This window comes from Panthera uncia, chromosome X (genome assembly GCF_023721935.1).
Source record: "Panthera uncia isolate 11264 chromosome X, Puncia_PCG_1.0, whole genome shotgun sequence".
Taxonomy (NCBI): Eukaryota; Metazoa; Chordata; class Mammalia; order Carnivora; family Felidae; genus Panthera; species Panthera uncia.
The window spans coordinates 59,561,222-59,586,957 of NC_064817.1; the positions used below are offsets into that span (position 1 = coordinate 59,561,222).

The 25,736-nt window shown below is 36.9% G+C and overlaps 1 protein-coding gene across 8 annotated transcripts in view; it reads right to left on the reverse strand.

Annotated features, from left to right (window-relative positions):
* ATRX (ATRX chromatin remodeler) overlaps positions 1-25,736 on the reverse strand; it is a 314,554-nt gene that overhangs the window by 36,674 nt on the left and 252,144 nt on the right. For all 8 annotated transcript variants that reach the window (XM_049643991.1, XM_049643990.1, XM_049643987.1 and 5 more), the window contains 3 exons: positions 15,988-16,096; positions 3,851-4,028; positions 2,337-2,531 (listed from right to left, as the gene is read on the reverse strand). In XM_049643991.1, coding sequence (XP_049499948.1) covers positions 2,337-2,531; positions 3,851-4,028; positions 15,988-16,096 — 482 coding nt within the window. The remainder of the gene's footprint in view (positions 1-2,336; positions 2,532-3,850; positions 4,029-15,987; positions 16,097-25,736) is intronic.

The following is a 25,736-nucleotide window of genomic DNA, read 5'->3' on the forward strand; positions in this document are numbered from 1 at the left end:
TATAAACATACATGCAAGTCCTTAAAAGAATACTTCTTGCCATACAGAATTAAGTAACTAATACGAAAGCTGTTGGGGATACAAGAGTTAAACAAATCAAGGCAAGTGAACACTATGCAGCTGATTTTTAAAAAGTAGAGGTATATATACCAATATAGAAAGATGTTCAAGAAACATCTTAGGTGAAAAGAACAAGTTGGAGAAGAGTATATATGGTACGATGCCATTTGTGTTTGTGGGTTTTTTTAAATTTTTATTTTAACGTTTATTTATTTTTGAGACAGAGAGAGACAGAGCGTGAACAGGGGAGGGGCAGAGGGAGAGGGAGACACAGAATCTGAAACAGGCTCCAGACTCTGAGCGGTCAGCACAGAGCCCGACGCGGGGCTCGAACTCACAGACTGTGAGATCATGACCTGAGCCGAAGTCGGACGCCTAACCGACTGAGCCACCCAGGCGCCCCTGTGTTTGTGTTTTTAACATTTATTTATTTTTGAGAGACAGAGAAGGAGTGGGAAAGGGGCAGAGAGAGAGAGGAAGACACAGAATCCAATGCAGGTTCCAGGCTCCGAGCTGTCAGCACAGAGCCTGACATGGGGCTCCAACTCACGAACCATGAGATCATGACCTGAGCTGAAGTTGGACGCTTAACCGACCGAGCCACCCAGGTGCCCCTGTGTTTGTGTGTTTTTAAAGATATACAAAAAAATTTGAGTGCATAAAATTTTCCAAAGACTATTTAAGAATTCTACTGATGTTCTATAATAACATAATTTAGAAAGCCAAATCACTATCAATTTAGTATTTCATAACATGAAAATGAAATAATATTCTTTAATGAAGTATTTTAAATGTTAACTTAAAAAATGTTAGATTCAAACCCCCATGTGGCCTTAAGCCATTATCAAAGAGATTTGATGGACACTGTCTCAAAAACTCTTTCATAAATGTTCTACCAGTGACTTTTAAAAAGTGTATTTATTTGAGAGAGACAGCATGCCAGCAAGTGGGCAAGGGGCAGAGAGAGAGGGACAGAGGATCCCAAGCAGGCTCCATGCAGTCAGCACAGAACCTGATGCGGGACTCAAACCCACAAACAGTGAGATCACGACGTGAGCCGAAACCAAGAGTTGGACGCTCAACCAACTGAGCCACCCAGGCACCCCACCAGAGAACTTAAAATGGAAGAGTAGTTCACTGATTAGAACAACAAAGTATTTAAAGACAAAAGACATTTTTAAAAAATTTACAAATGCTTAATGTTCATGTTACTTAAGAATTGACACGTACATTAAAAGTTAACTGGAGAAATCACTGACTGACGTTAGCATTAGAGAGTTATTTATTACTATTATCTTTTGCTTTCATTAAATGTGTCCAACTGTATGAAAAGCTAAGATACTTATGAGGTAACACATACACAAATGACTAAAGTGACTTTGGTAGAGTGATACCATAACCTGGTAGCTGCTTTCCCAATTCTCTTAACAGCTACAGGGGACATTAAGTTCTTGAATCTGAAACCAAGACAACAGGAAAAGCAACCCCCCAACAACACCCCCTAAAACAGCTTTTTAGATGAACTAGAATAGGTTTAAATATATTTAGATCACTTTATATCAGAGAACATATGGCTTTGTCTTACATTCAAAAGGGTCAAAATGATATCTACCATTATAATACATTTCTATATTGATCTAAATAATGTCTTTTTTTAAATCCAAGAACAATGGACCGGAAGACATATGTAGATACTACTCCTGATTCTGCCACTTATTAGCTGGAAACTATGAGCAAGTCACTGAATATCTCTGACCCTAGCTTTCTCCACTTATATAAAATAAGAGGGCTTGGCAAGATTACCTCTAAGTATCCTTTTCCAAGTGTGAAAGTCTTACTTGCTTTATGACAGTGAAAAATATCAAGTAAGATACACCTTTATTTGCTGATTCTTAACCGCTATATGACAGCAATAAATGTTAAAGAAAAGACCATTAAAATTTCATATAGAAATATTAAAATTATGTATGCCCTCTACTGGAGATTATTAAAAGAGAAACATACTGTTTCCTTTAAGGTTTCTACTCCGTAACTTTTTTTTTTACAGAGCTGAACTTTTTATTTGGCATTAAATATGTATTTCAGATTACACGATCTTTTTGTGGTGTTATGTAGAGAACTGACCAAGCACCCTCTCATTTAAATACAATTTTATTCTCTTTGGAAAATTCTGAAATCTAGCCTTATTCAAATGACTAACTTTCATAGTAGTAGTAAAATACCTTTAGTCCATGGTGGGTTTTTTTTTTTTAAGCTAATAATCTAAAGATGTTTACCTTTGGCAGCATAGGAGTATCTCTCTTCTTCTTTTTTTCAGAATTAGGGTCATCTAATAAGTCTGGCTCAAAAGTATAAAGTTCAGTAAGCTCATTCATGGTAAAATGACGCTCGACCTGCTGCTGATCAACAACTCGAAAAGATAGTGACTGCTTAGTTACTTGACGATCATAAATCTTATCTTCCATGGTTCCCTTGTAAAAAGAAGGAACAATATACAAATAAGCAACTTTTGTACACATGAAACTTAATCAAGGAGAAATACAATTATTGGTTAATACAAAAGAGCAAAACTTCATAATAATATACTGCCATAAAGCAAGTTTTATTAGCAATAATGCTTAATTCATGAGAGATTTCATCTGTTCACTGTAGTTTACCTTGACAAAAAAGAAAGCTACATTACTGATAATCATTCTGTATTATCTGACCAATACACATTCATGTTTTGCCTTATATATATCTGTACTTGGTGGAAGTAGAAGTGCAGTTAAACACCAGGGCAAACAGAACACAGAAATAAAGAAGTACATGAAATAAGATTTTAGAGGGTTATAAAATAATACAAAAGAGTAGCTTAATTCCTTCTGAATGGAATATAATAAGCTCTCAATCACTACACACTGCCTTTCTATCGTCTTACTTTCCATAATTTCAGGACAGAAAATTAATAACTAAAACGCCACATCTATTACATATATAGCATTTTAAACTAGAATGTAAAAGAGCTTTTAGTTCAAGGATAGGAAAGGGGTGACAGTGTAGTCTGCCAATTAATAGTATTATGTACTAGAGAAGATCAAATGAGCAAGGATCAATCTACCAATAAAACCCAGTCTCTGGTTCAGAAGCCCAGATTTGGAGGCAGGTGGAGAGAACAGCATCTGTTCCCAAAACAGATGTACCAGTTAAAAGGCAACTTGCTTGATTCCATAAATCTGTAATACCTTGTACTTCTTTAATTTTACTTATTTTTCTTAAATTTCAGTTTCTGTTTTTTAATATCTGAGTTTATATTTAAAGGAAATAATGTTAATATTCTTTCCTAGAAAGTATTGCTCTTTGTAATGATTCATTATTATTATAAGTTAACTTTTTCTTCCTATTTACCCATATTTTCAAATTAAGAGAGTATCTGGTGGCCACTAAAAACAAGAATTATTTGACCTTTACATCTATAAGCAAATTAGATTTACTTATTTGCTTTTCTATGTATGCTAAGTAAAAGAACTATAAATTTTTAACTTTCCTAAACAAGCAAGAAAATTCTAAATCAGTTTATCCATGCAAATCCATCTCAAACTGAGAAAGGTGACATTATAGACATGGATGAACTACAAAACAGAAAATCATGAGAGGCCAAAATTGAGTTCTGCTGCATTATATATAGTATAGGATTGATGTTCTCAATTTCATTTGCCTCTTCATAATGCATATATGTTTGGCACTCCAAAAATATTATGTTTCACCCAACCTTTCACTATGAAAAAGAAAATATAAATTACAAACCTACCTGAGCTAAGAACCTATATACATACACAGGTTTAGTTTGTCCAAAGCGATAAACTCTGAATATACTCTGGATGTCATAAGATGGATTCCAAGAAGCATCAAATATAATCACTCTATTAGCAGCTACCAGATTAATTCCAAGAGATCCTGCTTTGGTGGAAATGATAAACAATCGTCCTCTGAAAATAAAAACATGAATAAATGCTTTAGTAATAAGTGCTTCACAGATATTATGAAATGACTTTTTAATCCTAAGGCAGTTTTTTGAACAATTAAAGGTTCAAAGAATTCATTTCTCACTTACTGAAAAAAATAAAGACATGTCTAAGGAGTCAGGCTGATGATTTATACATGCAAGATGAATCTTATTGCTAGAAAATCAAATAGTCTCATAGGAATAAAGATAAATATGGAAATCACATTAAAGATAAATATGGAAATTATGTATTCAAAGCATTTGTAGATTCTGAGTAAATGTAGAAAATCCATGTATATATAACTCAAAAGTCCTATTGTGTTCGGTACTGTTATGAGCAAGCACTAAGTACATCAAAATGAAGGACGGTGTCCAAGGAACTAAGTGTAGTAGGAATCAGTGATAAGCAATTATAATAAATATAGTGTAATGAACACAGGGAGAGAAGTTAGACAGATGCAAAATACTGCAGTAGCTAAAACAGAATCAAGAAAACAGACTGCTCCAAGAAGGATGTGAGGATGTGTTAAAAAAATTTCTGTGTTGGAACACAAGAATTTATATTGCTGAGAATTTGAAAATGAATTAGTTGATAGGTTCATAGAAAACTAAGCAAATGTTAAAAAAGAAATAATTACTTGAACAAAAATAAATATGTGCATTAAAAAGGGAAAAATAATCACAGTTTTTTAAGTGGTTTATGTATGAATATTTACATAGTCACAAAAAAGCAAATACTTCCAGACTCATTTAGGCAAATATTATAAAACAATACGTTGGGAAAATGAATGAGGAAAAGTGTGTGTGTGTGTGTAAATTCCCACCTTAGATTGTAATGTGGATATACGAAAGTAAATACCAGAAGAATTGCCAAGAGTTGAAACCAGTTACCTGCAGAGAGGTATCATGTGTAAGAAGGGGTTGGTTAAGGGACTGATTTTGATCTCAAACCTTATAAAACTTTTTTAAAATTTGTAAATATATTACTTTGATATAAACAAACTTTAGGAAGATTTTATACGACATTTTTTGAAAATATAAACAAATTTAAAGAAAAAAAAAATAGTTCCATTCCCCAGAAACAACCTCCATTCCAAATCATGGAATATTTCCTAGGGTTTCTTTTTTATAATCACATATATTTTTGGCTTTACATATACATGATAATATCCGTGTATATAGTTTATATTATGAGTATTTCTTCAACTTTCTCGGTAAACATCAGGCTTGGTAGCTAAATAATATTCCATCAGAGGACTATATAATTTACTGTTGGCCAAACTAATTAAGAGTGAGAAAACCCCTGGAATATAATAAACTTTCAAAATTCTCCACAAAATGCCTTTAAATACCAAGCCTTACTATCTATAATTTCATAAGGGAAATTTGTAACTAAAATGCCATACTGATTACATACAGTATTATAAACTAAGATGCAAAGAAGCTCAAAATTTAAAATAGGAAAGAGTCAACACAGGTACTAAATTCATGTTTTATATGGAATTGGTGCTACTACATGTCTAAGAATACAAGCTACAGAAGTTATCAAAAATGGAAGATAATATATTCATTCACACTGTTATAAATAAGATCATAAGGTTGAAAACAAAAAATATGTACAACATAGAGGACTAGATTACACTCTGGCTACTCAATGAGTTACATTACCAATAAAAATCTATATTATGTTAGGGGCACGTGGGTGGCTCAGTCGGTTGAGTGTCTGACTTCAGCTCAGGTCATGATCTCATAGTTCACGAGTTTGAGCCCCACATTGGGCTCTGTGCTGACAGTTCAGAGCCTGGTGCCTGCTTCGGATTCTGCGTCTCCCTCTCTGCCCCTCCCCAGCTCACACTCTGTTCTCTCTCTCTCTCTCTCTCAAAAATAAATGAAACATTAAAAAATGTTTAAAAAATCTTTATTATGTTATGTGAAAAAAAGCAAGATCTAGAACATTATTAAGTATAATTTCAACTGCACTAGAAACCAAAACATATACATACATACAATGTTAACAGTAGTTCTCTGGTCATGGAATTGTGATAATTACTTCCTTCTTTTTTTTTAAATTTTTTTCATGTTTATTTATTTTTGACAGAGAGAGAGACAGAGTATGAGTAGGGGAGGGGCAGAGAGAGAGGGAGACACAGAATCTGAAGCAGGTTCCAGGCTCTGAGCTGTCAGCACAGAGCCCAACGTGGGGCTTGAACTCACAGACCACAAGATCATGACCTGAGCCGAAGTCGGACGCTCAACCTACTGAGCCACCCTGATAATTACTTCCTTCTTTATACTTATCTATAATATTCATTACAGAGAACAAACTGTGCTTTTTTTTTTTTTTTTTTTTTTTTTACTTAGTGGACATATTTAGGGATCATTGGCAACTAGGGCTCCAAAATTATTCTCGTTATATATATCTATTCTGCACCAGTGAAAGGATCAAGCATACAAGAATGGCATAAACTATGTAGGTTAAACACACACACCCACACACACACACACACAAAACAGGAAACCTTGTAGAGAACTTCAAAACTCTTTGGTATGTACCCAGTAATGAAGAGTTGAAGGGGCTTAAATAAGCACCTTTATCAAATTGCTATGCATCCCAAGTTCTGAGCTAGACTGCTAATAGAAAAAAATGAAAAAATGTCCAGCCACTGCACTAAAGGAGTGCAATGACAAGATAAAAAAACATATAAACAACTGTATGCAGTCTAATTTGCAATAATAGAGGTATTTATTTACATGGTAAATATTCTGATTTTTGAAAGCATATAAGTGGGAATGCAAAATTGTTTGATTTTGCATCCAAAAGAAAAATAAAGTCAAGTAAATGAACAAGTAGTATTAAGAATTATTTTGCAACTGGGGTGCCTGAGTGGCTCAGTCGGTTAAGCGCCCAACTTCAGCTCAGGTCCTAATCTCAAGACTCATGGGTTCAAGCCCCATGTCAAGCTCTGTGCAGACATCTCAGAGCCTGGAGCCTGCTTTGGATTTGGTGTCTCCGTCTCTTTCTCTCTCTGCCCCTCCCCGCTTGTTGACTCTCTCTCAAAAATAAAAATCAAAAAAATTTTACAATTATTTAATTGTTAATATTATTCAGTATGGAGTATATAAATTCATACTGAAATAATCTAACCAGGATATTTTAAGATTTTCCTAACACTAAACATCAGTATTAAAATATACAAACGCAATGAAAATATTAACTATTATTTGAATAATGCTGCTATAAACCATCTGGATATGTTTTTTGGTAAAGACATGTAAACCTTTCTGTTAGGTATATATCTAAGAGAATTGCTGGGTCATAGGGTATGTATACAGCACTGTTAAAGCTGAACAAATAGTTCTACTAAGTCGTTGTTCCAATTTACATTCCCACTAGCAGTCTGAGAGTTCTAACTGTTCCAGATCCTTGACAACTCATGGCATTGCCTTTTTTTAATAACCTTCAAAAAAATTAGCTTAAGGATCACAAGAATTTGTAACACTAGTATAGAGTTTCCATGTACCCTTCATCCAGCTTTCCCCAATGGTAATAACTTACATAACTATGATACGTTGTCAAAACCAGAAAATGGATGTTGGTACAATACTATGAATGCAAGCTTATTTGATTTCACCAGTTTTTACATGTGCTTTTTTTGTTTGGTATACAACTCTATGAAATTTATCATGTATGTAGAATCATGCAATCATTTCCACAAGCAGGATATAGAACTGTTCCACCACCATAAAAACAAACCTCTTTTGTGTTATCCCTTAGTATTCATACTTTCCCCCCACAAACCCTAATCCCTGACAACCACTAATCTGTTCTCTACCACCATAATTTTGTTACATCAAGAATGCCATATGAGGTGTGCCTGGGTGGCTCAGTCGGTTAAGTGTCCGACTTCAGCTCAGGTCATGATCTTGCAGTTTGTGAGTTCGAGCCCCATATCGGGCTCTCTACTGTCAACGTGGAGCCTGCTTCAGATCCTGTCTCCCTCTCTCTACCCCTCCCCCTCTTTTTCTCAAAAAATAAACAAACATTAAAAAGAATAAAAAGAACACCATATGAAAGGAATCATATAGCATGTAACCTTTTGAAATTAGCATTTTTCATTCAGCATAATGCCCTTGAGATCCATCCAAGTTCTTTGGATCAATATCAATAGCTCCTTCCTTTTTATTATTGAGTACTATTTCATTATATAGATATAACATAATTTATCCATTCAAATGTTATAAGACACTTGGGTTGTTTCCAGTTTTTGACTGTTACAAATAAAGTTGCTATGAACACTTGTGTATAGGTTTCTATGTGAAAACAAGTCTACATTTCTCTGGCATAAATTTTTAAAAGTGATTGCAGGATTGTATAGTAAGAATATGTTTAATTGTTTATTTTTTTAAAACAACTACTGGGGCGCCTGGGTGGCGCAGTCGGTTAAGCGTCCGACTTCAGCCAGGTCACGATCTCGCGGTCTGTGAGTTCGAGCCCCGCGTCAGGCTCTGGGCTGATGGCTCGGAGCCTGGAGCCTGTTTCCGATTCTGTGTCTCCCTCTCTCTCTGCCCCTCCCCCGTTCATGCTCTGTCTCTCTCTGTCCCAAAAATAAATAAAAAACGTTGAAAAAAAAAAAAAAAAACAACTACTAAGTTGTTTTCCTTTTATTTTTTAAAAATTTTTTAGGTTTATTTATTTTGAGAGAAAGAGAGGGCGAGCAAGCAGGGGAAAGGCAGAAAGAGGGAGAGAGAGAATTCCAAGCAGGCTCTGCTCTGTGTGTGCAGAGCCGGATGCGGGGCTCAAACCCCAGAACCTGTGAGATCATGACCTGAGCCAAAATCGGGAGTCTGGTCACTTAAGGGACTTAAGCCACCCAGGCACCACCACCACCCCCCAAGTTGTTTTCAAGGAAGAATGGCTGTGTCATTTTACATTCTCATCAACATTGTGGAAGAGATCTAGGTGTCAGAATCCTAATCAGCCTTTTACAATGTCACAATTTTTTATTTTAGCCATTCTGATATGAAGTGATATCCTGTTGTAGTTTCAGTTTACATTTCCCTATTGGCTAGTGACGAATGTATTTTCAAGTGCTTATTTGCCATGCTGCATTGATCCTCTTAAATGAATGTCAGTTTAAGTCCTTGGCCCATTTTCTAACTGAAAAATGTTTGTTTTTTCACTATTACATTTAAAGAATTCTTTACATATTCTGAGTATGAGCCCTTACTAAAAAATGCTATTTGCAAATATTTTCTTCAAGTCTGTGATCTGTCTTTTCTTAACAGGGCCATTCACAAACAAAGTTTTTATTTATTTTACTTTTTTATAACTGTTTTAAAATTTATTTTTAATTTACATCGAAGTTAGCATATAGTGCAATAATGATTTCAGTAGAATCCAGTGATTCATCCCCTACTACAACATCCAGTGCGCCCCAACAAGTGTCTTCCTTAATGCCCCTTGTCAATTAAGCCCATCCCCCCACCCATAACCCCTCCAGCAACCCTTAGTTTGTTCTCTGTATTTAAGAGTCTCATGTTTTGTCCCCCTCCTTGTTTTTATATTATTTTTGCTTCCCTTACCTTAAGTTCATCTGTTTTGTATCTTAAATTCCACATATGAGTGAAGTTATATATTGGTCTTTTACTAATTTCCCTTAGCATAGTATACTCTAGTTCCATCCACATTGTTTTTATAATTTTTTTAAGTTTATTTATTTATTTGAGAGACAGAGACAGTACAAGTAGGGGAGGGGTAGAGAGGGAGGGATAGAGAGAGAATCCCAAGCAAGCTCTTCACTGGCAGTACAGAGCCCAAGGCAGGTCTCAAACCCACAAAACTGCAAGATCATGACCTGAGCCAAAACCAAGTTGAATGTTTATCTGACGGAGCAATCCAGGCATCCCTAAAGTTTTTATTTTTAATTATCCAATTATTGACTTTTTATCTTCAATGGATTATATCCCTTTGGTGTCATGACTGAAAAACTATCTGCTTAAACTTAGTTCCTGAAGATCTTTTTCTCAATGTTTATTTATTCATTTTTTAGAGAGAGAGAGAGAGAGAGAGAGAGAGAGAGAGAAAATAAATGACAACGAACATAGGGGAGGGGCAGAGACAGAGGGGGAGAGAGAACCCAAGCAGGCTCCATGCTGTCAGCACAGAGCCAGATGCAGGGCTTGATCCCATGAACCATGAGATCATGACCTGAGCTAAAATCAAGATTCAGGCACTTAACCAACTGAGCTACCCAGGCACCCCTTGAAGATTTTCTTCTATGCTTTCTTCTACAAGTATAATGTTTCACATTTAAATTTATGAACCATTTTGACTTGATTTTTGAATAGAGGTGAGGCTTAGGTCAAGGTTTGTTTCAGCCTGTGAATATGCAATTGTTTCAATACCATTTGTTGAAGAGACCATCCTCCCTTCACTGAAACACTTTTGTACCTTCCTCAAAAATGCTTTTAACTTGCATTTCTCTGATGATTACTAAAGATGAGCACTTTTTGTATGTTTACTGGCCATATGAATACTGTCTTTTGTAAAGTCCTTTTGAAGTTCTTTCCTTTGGCATTGGCTGGTTTATCCTACTAATTTTGTTTAAAAATTTTTTAATGTTTATTTATTATTGAAAGACAGAGAGAGACAGAGCATGAGCATGGGAGGGGCAGAGAGGGGGAGACACAGAATCCGAAGCAAGTTCCAGGCTCTGAACTGTCAGCACAGAGCCTGATGCAGGGATTGAACTCACAAACTGCGAGATCATGACCTGATCTGAAGTCAGACACTTAACCAACTGGGCCACCCAGGTGCTTGTATCCTACTAATTTTTATTAATTCTTTGCATATTCTGGGTAAGAGTCCTTTTTGGATCTATGTATTACGAGTAGCTTCTCCTAGATATTTGCAAATGGCATATCCAACAAGGGGTAAATATCCAAACTATATAAAGAACTTCTACAAAGCAACACCAAAAACCTCCAAATAATTCTATTAAAAATGGGCAGAGGACCTGAGTGGACATTTTTCCAAAGAAGACATACAGATGGCCAACAAACACATAAAAAGATGTTCAACATCACTAACCATCAGGGAAATGCAAATCTCCACAAGGAGATCTCACACCTGTCAGGATGGCTAAAATCAAAAACACAATAAATAACAAGTGTTAGGGTGTAGAGAAAAAAAGAACCCTTGTGCATTACTGGTAGGAATACAAATTGGTACTGCCACTGTGGAAAACAGTATGGAGGCTCCTCAAAAAATTAAAAATAGAATTAACATATGATGCAATAATTCTACTACTGGGTATTTACCAAAAAAAAAAAAGAAAAAAGAAAAAGAAAACATTATTGCAAAAAGATATATTCACCCCTAAGTTTATTTATTGCAGCATTATTTACAATAGCCAAGATATGGAAGCAACCCAAGTCTACACTGATAAAGGAATGGATGGATAAAGATGTGGTGTGTAATATTACTCAGCTTTAAAAAAGAACAAGACTGTACCACTTGAGACAACATGGACAGACCTCGAGAGTTTAATCCTAAGTGAGGTAAGTCAGACAAAGACAAATACCATATGCTTTCACTCATATGTGGAATTTAAGAAAAAAAATGAACAAAGAAACCAGACTCTTCAATATAGAGAACTGGTGGTTGCCAGAGGGGAGGGGGGGGTAGGGGTAAATTAGATAAAGGGGATCAAAAGTATGCTTATCTTGATGAGAACTGAGTAATATATACAATTGTTTAATCATATTCTGCACCTGAAACTAACATAAGCACTGTAATGTTAATTGTATTTTAATAAAAAAAATGGTAACAAACACAAAATCAAAAGTATATGTTTGTATAAGCATAGAAACTCTAACCATGGTTATATCTGGGTTACTAAATTATAAACAATAACATTTATTGTCTTCTTTGTGATTTTCCATAGTATCTGTAAAAATGAGAAAATAGCTTCTATTTTGTGGCCTGCCTTTTCATTTTTAACATGAAATTCCTTTGATGACTAAAGATTCTTAATTTTAATGAAGCTCAACTCAACAATATTTCCTTTTACGGTTAGTACTTTGTGGGTCTTTTTTATGAAAGTTTTCTTAATGCAATATCAGGAAAATATTCTTTACTGTTTCCTTCTAAAACTTTTGTTTTAGCTTCCACATTTAAATCTACAAACCATGGATTTAGTTATCAGGGAAATACAGTTTAAGATTACCAAGTCTTACCAGTATGTATCAATCACAATAGCTTTAAAAAAACAGACATTGTCAAGTGATGATGAGGACAGAGAACAATTGAAACGCCTATATGCTACTGGGGGGGGGTGGTGCAGAGTGCAAACTGGTACAACCATTTTGGAAAAATGTCTTGGTAATATGAGCTAAAGCTGAATGTACATGCATCTTTTACTCAGCAATCTTACTTCTGGGCATATACACAACAGAAACACATACATATGCTTGACAAACGACAGATACAACAATCTTTAAAAAGTTGAATCTTTGGACTTCCACTCTGGAAAGATGGGAGTAGACATACTCTTCCCTATTCCTTACAATAAGGAAAGCAAAAGACACTGGACATTACATATAAAACAATCATAAGAAGTTTCTGAAAAGTGAGGAAGAGGAGAAAGACTGGCTAGGGACCTTGGGTGCTAAGGAACAACATGGCACTAAGTTCCATAGGATTTCTTCCCAAAACGAGGGCTAAAGAACCCAGCAATCTGGAAATGCCACTAGATACTGCCAAAAAAAGAGTCTCCAAGAAAATCTTGCTCTCTCTAGCCAAAGGACCAAAAAAAGGGGCACCCTAGAAAGACAGAAAACTTTAAAACAATAATCATTCAATTGCAGTCAAGCAGTACAGAAAAAAAATGCGGTGCAACTCCATCCTTGTCACTAAAGGCTGAGTGGGGAGTTCAGACTCCTACCTTCTCCTAGTTGTAACAAGGCATGGCCAGAGTGGTGTCAGAGAAGTCTGAGTTAACACAGTCCTCCTCTCAACCCAGCAGTGTCAGTAAAGACCATGAAGGGAACTCAGACATCCATCCCCACCCAAAAGTTACAAGAAAAACCCTATATCTCTCTACTAGGGTAGTATCAAAGGATATATAGTGGAGAGTCAGGAATTATACCACAACCCAGTTAATGAGTTACCCCTGCAGTGTCAGTGGAGGCCCATGGGTAGGGGTTGTAAATAGGCAATCCTAACCCTCCCAGCCAGGATAGTATCGGCAGAAATGTAGTCGGTAGACTCAACTCCCACTCTCATCTTCCATCTGAACATGTGTCAAAAGAGGCCTGCTATAACAGAAAATTTAGATCCACAGTCTCATGGAATAATAAGCAAATATCCAGTTAAATTATATCTTTGTCCTAACAAGAACCAGTAAAATCTCAACTTCAATGAAAAAACGCAATCAGCAGACACCAAGATGACATAAATGTCAGAATTGTTTGACAAGGATGGAAAAAGTTGTTACATTTCTAAATATGCTTCAATAAGGAGTTATTAACACACCTGAGACAAATGAAAAAAAAATTGCCTCAGTAAAGAAATATAAGACATAAAGAAGAACCAAATGGAAATTTTAGAACTGAAAAATACAATAAAAAACTAAACAGTAGAATGTAGAGAACAGAGATTCAATTAACTTTGAAAACAGAACAATAGAAATGACCCTATCTAAACAACAGATAGAAATCAAACAAATAAACAAAAAAATCACAGAAAAACAAAATGGAGACTGAGGGACCTATAGGACTCTAACATTATTGTCTACCATTCTTATCACTGGAGTCCTAAAAGGAGAGGAAAAAAAAGAAGGGACTATAATAGTATTTGAAGAAATAATGGCTGAAAATTACCCAAATTTAGCAAGAAACACAAACCTACAGATGCAGAAATTGAATGAACCACAAACAGGGCAAACTCAAAGAAATTCATGCCAAGAAGCATCATAGGCAAACTTTTGAAACTAAGATAAAAAAAAATCTTGAAATAAGCAAGAAATAGAACCTTACTGACAAGAAAAAAAGATTTTAAAAACAGATTTTTTTAATTAAAATATATTTGACATATAATATTGTATAAAATTAAGGTATACATGTTAATTTGATACACTTATATACTGTAATATTATTGGCACTGTACCAACAATTAGCACCTCTACCATGTAAATATTTTCTTTTTACCGGTTGGAATAATTAAGTTCTAATCTCCTAGGAAGTTTAATGATTATAATAAAATACTGTAGTCTACATTCACTTATTGGTTTAGCCGCTATGAAAAACAATATGCAGTTTCCTCAAAATTTTGAAAATAAATCTACCATATGATCCAGCAATTCCATTTCTGGGTATATATACAAAAAAAAATGAAAACAGAATGTCAAAGGGATATATGCACTCCCATGTTTACTGCAGCACTATCCACAATAGCCAAGATATGAAAACAACCTAAGGGCCCAGCAACAGATGAAAAGATAAAAAAAGATGTGGTATATATGCAATGGGATAGTGTTCAGCCATGAGAAAAAAAGGACATTTTGCCATATGTGCCAACATGAATGTACCTTGAACACATAATGCTAAGTGAGATAAGTAAGAGAAAGACAAATACTGCATGATATCACTTTTGTGTGAAATTCAAAAAGCCTAATTCATAAAACAGCAGGTATTTTTGAAAGAAATTATGAAATCCAGAAGGAAGTGGTAAAACATTTTTCAAGTGCAGAAAGAAGAGAAATGCCAACCCAGAATCCTATACCCAGCTAAAACACTCTTCAAAAATGAAGAGGAAATCAAGAAATTCTCTTCTGAAGGTACTCGGGAAATTTATTGCCAGCAGACCTGCTCTGAAAGGATGACTAAAGGAATTTCTCTAGAAAGAATGGAAATGATAAAAGAAAAAATACTGACACGTTAGGAAGGAAGAAACAACAATTAAAAAACAAAAAATATGAGTAAATAAAATAATTTTCCTTCTAATTTTTCTAAGTTATAGATAATTATTGAAGAAAAATTATTACATTAATGTGGTAATCCATTTATATAGAGAAAAACAGTTAAGACAATTATATTATAAATGGGGAAGAGAAAGGGACATAAGGGCATAAGGTTTCTACACTTAGTTAACATGGTAAAATGATGACATTAGTCGACTATGATAAATTATGTCCATGTAATGTAATACTTAGAGCAACCACTATGAAAGTTATAAAAAGATACATCAAAAAACACCATAGATGAATGAAAATACAATTTCACAAATGGTAAAAAGTAACCCACAGGAAAGGTAGAATAAGAAATCAGAAAAAAAGAGGGGTGCCTATACTGTTTTAAACTGTATACACTGTTTTCTAGAGTGGCTGCACCTGCTTGCATTCCCACCAACAGTGCGGAAGTGTTCCCCTTCCTCTGCATGCTCACCAATGCCTGTTGTTTCCTGAGTTGTTAATTTTAGATATTCTGACACTTGTGAGGTGGTATCTCATTGTGGTTTTGATTTGTATTTCCCTGATGATGAATGATGCTGAGCATCTTTTCATGTCTCTGTTAGCCATATGAGATGAATTTCTTGAGATGTGATGACACCATTTTGTATCTTGACTCTATCTTGCATTTGTCAAAACTTATACACTAAAAGGAGTGAATTTGACTGTAGATAGATTTAATTTTTTAATGTTTATTTATTTATTTTGAGAGAGAGAGAGAGCACATGAACAGGGGAGAGGCAGAGAGGGAGACAGAGAATCATAGTAAGTCTCTGCAGCGTCAGTGCACAGCCTGACACGGGTCTCGGTCTCACCAACTGTGAGAACATGACCTGAGCCAAGATCGAGTCGGACGCTTAACCAATTGAGCTACGCAGGTACTCCTAAAATTATTTTTCTTAATTCTCTATACAAACGAAAAATGTTTCCCACCTCACATTAGTTTCATCATTAAATTCTTCAGCCCATTTTTTCCTTGATTGTGCAGTAGTAGAACCATCTAAACGGTAATAGTCAATGTTTCGCAGCCACTTCCCTTCACCTGGAAATTTAACAAGAAAAAAGAGATTTGATATACATTGTTCTGCTAGTAATAACAGATTATATTCCCCGCTCACCATTTAAAATCTGATTATCATGCATAGCAACGCAAAATTTTTTTTAATTAAAGTGTAATTCACAATATTACAAATAAATTTACCACAGATTTACTTCTAATAGATACTGAATAGCAAAGGTACTTTTAAAAAAGTATTTCATCTACATGTGAATTTCTTAAAAGACTTCCTTGATGACAATCTTTTAAAACTGTCAAAAGAATATGGTTAAATTGCATTATGCTCATGAAGCTTGCTTTTAACTGAATTTGTAAATGGCCATGTTTCCTCCCTTATTAACAAGTTGACCCTGGTAAGGGTACCTGACACAGAATGCATTTATTCAATCACTGAACAAATATTTATTGAATGCCTAATATGCGTCAAAAATTATTCTATGGTCTGGCCACATATATCAGCATATATTCCTATTTCATGACAATTGTGTGTGTGTGTGTGTGGGTGTCTGTGTGCGTGTGTGTGCGCGTAAGGACTTTGACTTTATAAGTAAAACAGTTATCAGACATGTCAACTTTTGGACAGTGAGGTGAAAATTTACCCAAGACTTATATTAAAATTAAAATACCAAATTTAGTGCTTATGACATTTATATTTTATTATACATTAATTTTCATCACAATTCTCTAAACTATAAATATAATACTACTATTATCCCTGAATCCGATCCTAGAATCTTAACATAAAAAAAAGGTGACAAAACTGAGATTCAGGTCTTTTGGTGAACTTTTTACTTAAATTTAGTATTTAGTATTAAAGGTGCTTTTTAACATGCTTACTTACTTACCCATGTCTTTACTTATATTTAAAACTAAAATTTCATTGCTAAAAATGGGTAAAAAAGTCTACTTATTTATGGCTTTTATCTCCTTCAATTGGAAAAAAAGGCATACACAGCTAAGGAAAAGAGAATTTGAAATAGATGATTAGATAAAAAAGAGGCTGGAGTCACAATTCCATTAATTGATCACCTAAACTGGGTAATTATGAAAGTTAATATGCTAATCATACATAAAATGATATTAATATTTTTAAAATTATTTCAACATATTCACCTTCCGATGGTAATACAAATGAATAATCTGTACTACCACTTCTGGGAATCCAACACTTAAAAAGTGACAAAGTCAAATACACATTTTTTAAAAATACCAGTTTCACCATTTACTAGAAATTTCATTTAGAAAATGTGAAAATGTGTTTCATTGTGTTTAAATATGGAGGGTTGGAAGATGGCGGCAAAGGAGGACTAGGCACACAGAGTCCTGCTGATCACTTAGATTCCACCCACATCTGCCTAAATAACCCAGAACACCGCAAGAAGACTAGCTGAACAGACTCTTCAGAGCCAAGTGTAGACAAGAGACCAACTGAAGAGGGTAGGAAGGGCGGAGAGGTGGTGCTCGTTACATGGACTGGCGGGACGGAGCCAGGGCAGTGGAGGGGCAGCCCGCCTGGCAAGGCAGAGCCCCCGAGTCTGACTTGCAAAGTGGAGGGGCTGGATGGAGTGAGTTCTGACAGCCAGTGGGAATTAACATCTGGAATGTTATAAGTCAACAGCTCTGCTCAGAGGGCGGGAGGGCTAGAGGACAACGGGAGGGAGAGTTGTTGAGCCCCGGAAGACAGAGCTCAGCTTGGTGGGGAACAAAGGCGCTGGCCAGTGCCATTTCCCTCGCCCATCACCCAGCCAAATCCCAACAGGAACCAGTTCCCGTCACCGAACTTGCTTCACCACGCAAACACCCAACGCTGTGCTTCTGTGGATCCATCCCTCCAACGATCTGCCTCCCTCCCGGTGCCACAGGGCCCATCCTGGAGCAGACCACCAAAAGCAAAGTGAAATGAGCCTGCCCCTCCCACCACTGTGCAACTTGTGGAACCACCCCGGCTAATAAGCCAGATCCCACAGAAGCAGCACGACAAGCCTGGCAGTGTGCAAGTAGCCCAGACATGGGCCACACCACCCCATAGTGAGTCCTGTCCCTGGGAGAGGGGAAGATAAGGTACACACCAGACTGACTGTGGTCCCAGTGGTGGGATGGGAGAAGACAATGGGTCTGACTGCAGCCCCGCCCACCAACACAAGTTATTCAAGACAGCACGGGGGAAGTGCCCTGCAGTTCCACACCACTCCAGGGACTATCCAAAATGATGAAACGGAAGAATTCTCCTCAAAAGAAAACTCCAGGAAGTAGCAACAGCTAACGAATTGATCAAAAACAATCTAAGCAATATAACTGAGCATGAATTTAAAATAATAGTCAAAAATTAATCACTTGGCTTGAAAAAAGTATAGAGGACAGCAGAGAATCTATTGCTACAGAGATCAAGGGACTAAGAAACAGGAGGAGCTAAAAAATGCTATAAATGAGGTGCAAACTAAAATGGGGGCGACCATAGCTCGGACTGAAGAGGCAGAGGAGAGAATGGGTGAATCAGAAGATAAAATTATGGAAAAAAAGGAAGCTGAGAAAAAGAGACATAAAAAAAATCCAGGAATATGGGGAAAATTAGGGAACTAAGTGATGCGATGGAAAACAATAATATCCGCATAATAGGGAATCCAGAGGAGGAAGAGAGAGAGAAAGGGGCTGAAGGTGTACTTGAACAAATCATAGCTGAGAACTTCCCTGATCTGGGGAAGGAAAAAGGCATTGAAATCCAAGAGGCACAAAGAACTCCCTTCAGATATAACTTGAATCGATCTTCTGAACGACATATCTTGGTGAAACTGGCAAAATTCAAGGATAAAGAGAAAATTCTGAAAGAAGCTAGGGATAAACATGCTCTAACATATAAAGGGAGAATGATAAGACTAGTGACGGATCTATCTACTGAAACATGGCAGGCCAGAAAAGAATGGCAGAAAATCTTCCATGTAATGAAGAGAAAAATATGCAGCCAAGATTCCTTTAAACCAGCAAGTCTGTCATACAGAATAAAAGTAGAGATAAAGGTCTTCCCAAACAAACAAAAACTGAAGGAATTCATCACCACTAAACTAGCCCTACAAGAAATCCTAAGGGGGATCCTGTGAGACAAAGTACCAGAGACGTCACTATAAGCATGAAACCTACAGACATCACAATGACTTCTAAACCTGTATCTTTCACTTACATCACTGAATGTAAATGGACTAAATGCTCCAACCAAAAGACATAGGGTATCAGAATGGATAAAAAAACAAGACCCATCTATTTGCTGTCTACAAGAGACTCATTTTAGATATGAGAACACCTTCAGATTGAAAGTGAGGGGATGGAGAAATATCTATCATGCTATTGGAAGCAAAAAGAAAGCTGGAGTAGCCATGCTTATATCAGACAAACTGGACTTTAAATTAAGGCTGTAACAAGAGACGAAGAGGGGCATTATATAATAATTACAGGGTCTATCCATCAGGAAGAGCTAACAATTATAAATGTCTATAGGCCGAATACAGGAGCCCCCAAATATATAAAACAATCACAAACAGAAGCAACCTTATTCCTAAGAATGTGGTAATTGCAGGGGACTTTAATACCCCACTTACAATAATTGATACAGCATCTAGACACAGGATCAATAAAGAAACAAGGGCCCTGAATGATACATTGGATTACATGGAATTGACAGATATATTTAGAACTCTGCCTCCCAAAGCAATAGAATATACTTTCTTCTCGAGTGCACAAGGAACATTCTCCAAGATAGATCACATACTGGGTCACAAAACACCCCTTCATAACTATAAAAGAATTCAGATCATACCATGCACACTTTCAGACCACCATGCTATGAAACTTGCAATCAACCACAAGAAAAAGTCAGGAAAACCTCCAAAAGCATGGAGGTAAAGAACACCCTACTAAAGAATGAATGGGTCACCCAGGAAATTAGAGAAGAAATTTGAAAATATATGGAAACAGATGAAAATGAAAACACAACAATCCAAATGCTTTGGAATGCAGCGAAAGCAGTCCTGAGAGGAAAATACATTGCTATCCAGGCCTATCTCAAGGAACAACAAAAATCCCAAATACAAAATCTAACACCACACCTAAAGGAAATTGAAGCAGAACAGCAAAGACGCTGCAAACCCAGCAGAAGAAGAGAAATAATGAAGAGCAGAGCAGAAATAAACAATATAGAATCTAAAAAAACTGTTGAGGAGATGAATGAAACCAAGAATTGGTTTTTTGAAAAAATAAACCAAATGGATAAACCTCCAGCCAGGCTTCTCAAAAGGAAAAGGGAGATGACCCAAATAGATAAAATCATGAATGAAAATGGAATTATGACAACCAATCCCTCAGAAATACAAGCCATTATCAGGGAATACTATGAAAAATTACATGCCAACAAACTGGACAACCTGGAAGAAATGGACAAATTCCTAAGCACCCACCCACTTCCAACTCAAACAGGAATAAACAGAAAACTTGAACAGACCCATAACCAGTGAATGAATTGAATCAGTTATCAAAAATCGTCCAACAAATAAGAGTCCAGGACCAGACAGCTTCCCAGGGGAATTATACCAGACATTTAAAGCAGAGATAATACCTATCATTCTCAAGCTATTCCAGAAAATAGAAAGGGAAGGAAAACGTCCAGACTCATTCTATGAAGCCAGTATTACTTTGATTCCTAAACCAGACAGAGACCCAGTAAAAAAAGAAAACTACAAGCCAATATCCCTGATGAATATGGATGCAAAAATTCTCAATAAGATACTAGCAAATCAAATTCAACAGCATATAAAAAGAATTATTCACCATGATCAAGTGGGATTCATTCCTGGGCTGCAGGGCTGGTTCAACATTTGCAAATCAATCAATGTGATACATCCCATTAATAAAAGAAAAGATAAGAACCATATTATCCTGTCAATCGATGCAGAAAAAGCATTTGACAAAATTCAGCATCCTTTCTTCAGAAAAACCCTCGAGAAAGTTGGGATAGAAGGAACATCCTTAAACATCACCAAAGCCATTTGTGAAAAGCCCACAACTAATATCATCCTCAATGGGGAAAAACTGAGAGCTTTCCCCCTGAGATCAGGAACACGACAGGGATGTCCACTCTCACCGCTGTTGTTTAACATAGTGTTGGAAGTTCCAGCATCAGCAATCAGACAACAAAAGGAAATCAAAAGCATCAAAATTGGCAAAGATGAAGCCAAGCTTTCACTTTTTGTAGATGAGATGATATTACACATGGAAAATCCGATAGACTCCACCAGAAGTCTGCTAGAACTGATACATGAATTCAGCAAAGTCACAGGATACAAAATCAATGTACAGAAATCAGTTGCATTCTTATACACTAATAATGAAGCAACGGAAAGATAAATAAAGAAACTGATCCCATTCACAATTGCATCGAGAATCATAAAATACCAAGGAATAAACCTAACCAAAGATATAAAAGATCTGTATGCTGAAAACTATAGAAGGTTTATGGAGGAAATTGAAGAAGATATAAAGAAATGGAAAAACATTCCATGATCATGGATTGGAAGAATAAATATTGTTAAAATGTCAATACTACCCAAAGCTACCTACACATTCAATGCAATCCCAATCAGAATTGCACCAGCATTCTTCTCGAAACTAGAACAAGCCATCCTAAAATTCATATGGAACCACAAAAGGCCCCGCATAGCCAAAGTAATTTTGAAGAAGAAGACCAAAGCAGGAGGCATCACAATCCCAGACTTTAGCCTCTACTACAAAGCTGTCATCATCAAGACAGCATGGTATTGGCACAAAAACAGACACATAGACCAAGGGAATAGAATAGAAACCCCAGAACTAGACCCACAAATGTATGGGCAACTAATCTTTGACAAAGCAGGAAAGAACAGCCAATGGAAAAAGGACAGTCTCTTTCACAAATAGTACTGGGAGAACTGGACAGACATGCAGAAGGATGAAACTAGACCACTTTCTTACACTGTTCACAACAATAAACTCAAAATGGATAAAGGACCTGAATGTGAGACAGGAAACCATCAAAACCCTAGAGGAGAAAGCAAGAAAAAATCCTCTCTGATCTCAGCCGTAGCAATTTCTTACTTGACACATTCCCAAAGGCAAGGGAATTAAAAGCAAAAAATGAATTCTTGGGACTTCATAAAGATAAAAAGCTTCTGCACAGCAAAGGAAACAAGCAACAAAACTAAAAGGCAGCCAACGGAATGGGAAAAGATACTTGCAAATGACATATCGGACAAAGGGCTAGTATCCAAAATCTATAAAGAGCTCACCAAACTCCACACCCAAAAAACAAATAATTCAGTGAAGAAATGGGCAGAAAACATGAATAGACACTTCTCTAAAGAAGACATCCGGATGGCCAACAGGCACATGAAAAGATGCTCAACGTCGCTCCTTATCAGGGTAATACAAATGAAAACCACACTAAGATACCACTTCATGCCAGTTAGAGTGACTAAAATGAACAAATCAGGAGACTATAGATGTTGGAGAAGATGTGGGGAAACGGGAACCCTCTAGCACTGTTGGTGGGAATGCAAACTGGTGCAGCCGCTCTGGAAAACAGTGTGGAGGTTCCTCAAAAAATTAAAAATAGACCTACCCTATGACCCAGCAATAGCACTGCTAGGAATTTACCCAAGGGATACAGGAGTGCTGATGCATAGGGGTACTTTTACCCCAATGTTTATAGCAGCACTTTCAACAATAGCCAAATTAGGGAAAGAGCCTACATGTCCATCAACTGATGGATGAATGGATAAAGAAAATGTGGTTTGTATACACAATGCAATACTACTTGGCAAAGAGAAAGAATGAAATATGGCCCTTGGTAGCAACGTGGATAGAACTGGAGAGTGTTATGCTAAGTGAAATAAGTCATACAGAGAAAGGAAGATACCATATGTTTTCACTCTTATGTGGATCCTAAGAAACTTAACAGAAGACCATGGGGGAGGGGAAGAAAAAAAAAGAGGTTAGAGAGGGAGGGAGCCAAAGCATAAGAGACTCTTAAAAACTGAGAACAAACTGAGGGTTGATGAGGTGTGGGAGGGAGGGGATGGTGGGTGATGGGTACTGAGGAAGGCACCTTTTGTGATGATCACTGGGTATTATATGGAAACCAATTTGACAATAAATTTCATATTTAAAAGTAAATAAATAAAAAATAAAAAATAAAAATGGAGATAGCCCAATACCTACTGCATACAGTTATTGTTTTTAAATGAGTTGATATAAGAGAAAAAATCCTTAGAACAGTGTCTATCACACAGTAATTAAGCTTACTGAGTACTCAGTATTATCACCCCAAGATCCTACATCAAATTATATCTGTCTCTAATATGGCACATTAATATGTGATCATTTCTGTAACATGATTTCCCGTAATACCCCTTGAACCTAGTTCAGTGCCCAATACACAGTCATAGAAGTAGAAATAGTAGTAGTGGTGGTGGTGGTGACAAAAAAGAAACTGAACTGATTAATGATTAAAATAAATGTTTGTTGAAGATATTAAATATGAACTAACAACCACATGGAAAAATATTCAACCCTGCCAGTAGTCAGAAAAATACAAATCAAAACAAGAACAATTATTTTTACCCATTAAAGATGGGGAAAATATAATTACAGTACTACAGGTATATAGTAAAATGGACATTTGCCATTTATTCATGGTAGTATAAAAACTCATATGTTTCCTAGCACTTTGCCTTTCATATAATGAAGCACTGCCAGAACATAGAAATGAACTCATAAAACAAATAGTAGATAACAGAAAAACCTATTTAAGCCAACAACATGCATAACCATAGTCAAATCAAGTAATACATATACACACTACCTATATATATATATATGTATGTATATGTGTATATGTTATATACACATATACATACATATATATATATATATGTTGAAGACATATGAATAAGGAAGGACCTCAGAAACAAAGAAGGCAGGGAATGAAAAACATTAAAAAGTGCCAGTATATACCAAGCACTTAAACCTAATGGGCACATAAAAAATGCATCACAAGAGCATGATTCTCTATGGAAAACAACTAGAGAATATCCAGATAAGGACAATGTATTACCTTGCAAATTCAGCAAGTATTTACTATAGACCTACAACATGTTCAATACTATGCTGGACATCAGTAAAGCCTTGCCTGACTGCTTTACATCTTGTCCCCCAAAACTCACTATTACCTTCATAGTATTTCATTATTTACCCACCGCATTTTTTTAAAACTATGTATTTCTTTGGTGGGGGAGCCAAGATGGTGGAACAGCATGGAAGTTTTTTGTGGGTTCTGCGTCCATGAGATACAACCATACCAACACTAAACTATCCTGCACACCTAGAAAACTGATTTGAGGATTAACACAACAATCTGCACAACCTGAACCACAGAATTCAGCAAATACCCGGCACGGAGAGGTGAACTTGGGGAGCGAGAAGCCACGGTGGGCAGGGACCCGCTCTTGTGGGCAGAGAGAGGACGGAGATGGGGGGGGGGAATCCAGGAAAAGTACTCCTCTGCAAAAGCAGCTGGAGAGAAAGTGGAAAATTGGATACAGCCACAGGGACTGAAATAAAAATGGAGAAGGAAGGGAAAAGGGAGAAGGGAGAAGGGAGAAGGGAGAAAGGAGAAAGGAGAAAGGAGAAAGGAGAAAGGAGAAAGGAGAAAGGAGAAAGGAGAGGGTTTCAATTCCATTAAGACTGTAAACAAGGGGAGCACAGAGTCTGCAACTCTACAGCTCCATACCTGGCAATCTCTTGTGGGAAGGGTGAATCCCCAGGAATAGAGTGGGGTCCGGGAGGTTCTTGGGTCACACGGGGAAAAGCAGTTCCACTGCTGGAAGGGCATTTGGTACAGACTGTTCAGGCCCCTTGGTCCCAGCAGACCCCAGAAGATGCCCACATTCACTGGTGCTGGAACAAGGTCGTTAAGGGTGATGCCTGGTGCCAGATGTGTGCTGTGATTTTCCATAATCCCCGAAACGCTGCTGTTACACAACCTCGTGAACTTTTCTGGGGTGGGCAGGCACCTGGCCGTAGTCTCAGGGCACCGGCAGCAGCAGGGTCCAGCAAGTGTTCCTGGGTGCAGCTGGCATTTGGCCACTGCTTGATGAGACCCTCCCGCAGAGGGGCAGAACTGGTCAAAGCCGCACTCCTTCAGAAGTAAGGCACAAGGGAAAACAACCGCATCTGAGACAAAACTCAGGAGAGAAGTACTGCCTGGGGCTTGGTCACGGACCAAGCAGGGAGTGGATGAAAGCTGAAGACAGAAGACAGGTGTGTGATTGCTGATCAGGGAGAACAGAGTTCCGATACTAGAGAACTGGGTAGCTGGGTGATGCCATTTTCACCGCTCCTGCGCATACACATCCACAAGCACCACAACACTCCACCCCAGTAGGCTAGCAGCGCCCTCTAGTGGAGAATGGAGCCACTACACTAAGCCCCGCCCAACTGGGCCAACCTCCCTCTTCAAGAACACAAATCTCATCACCTGCTTAGTTTATGGACGATAAAGTGCTTCATAGTCTGACTTCTAGGGGAAAACGAAGTAATTTCAGTC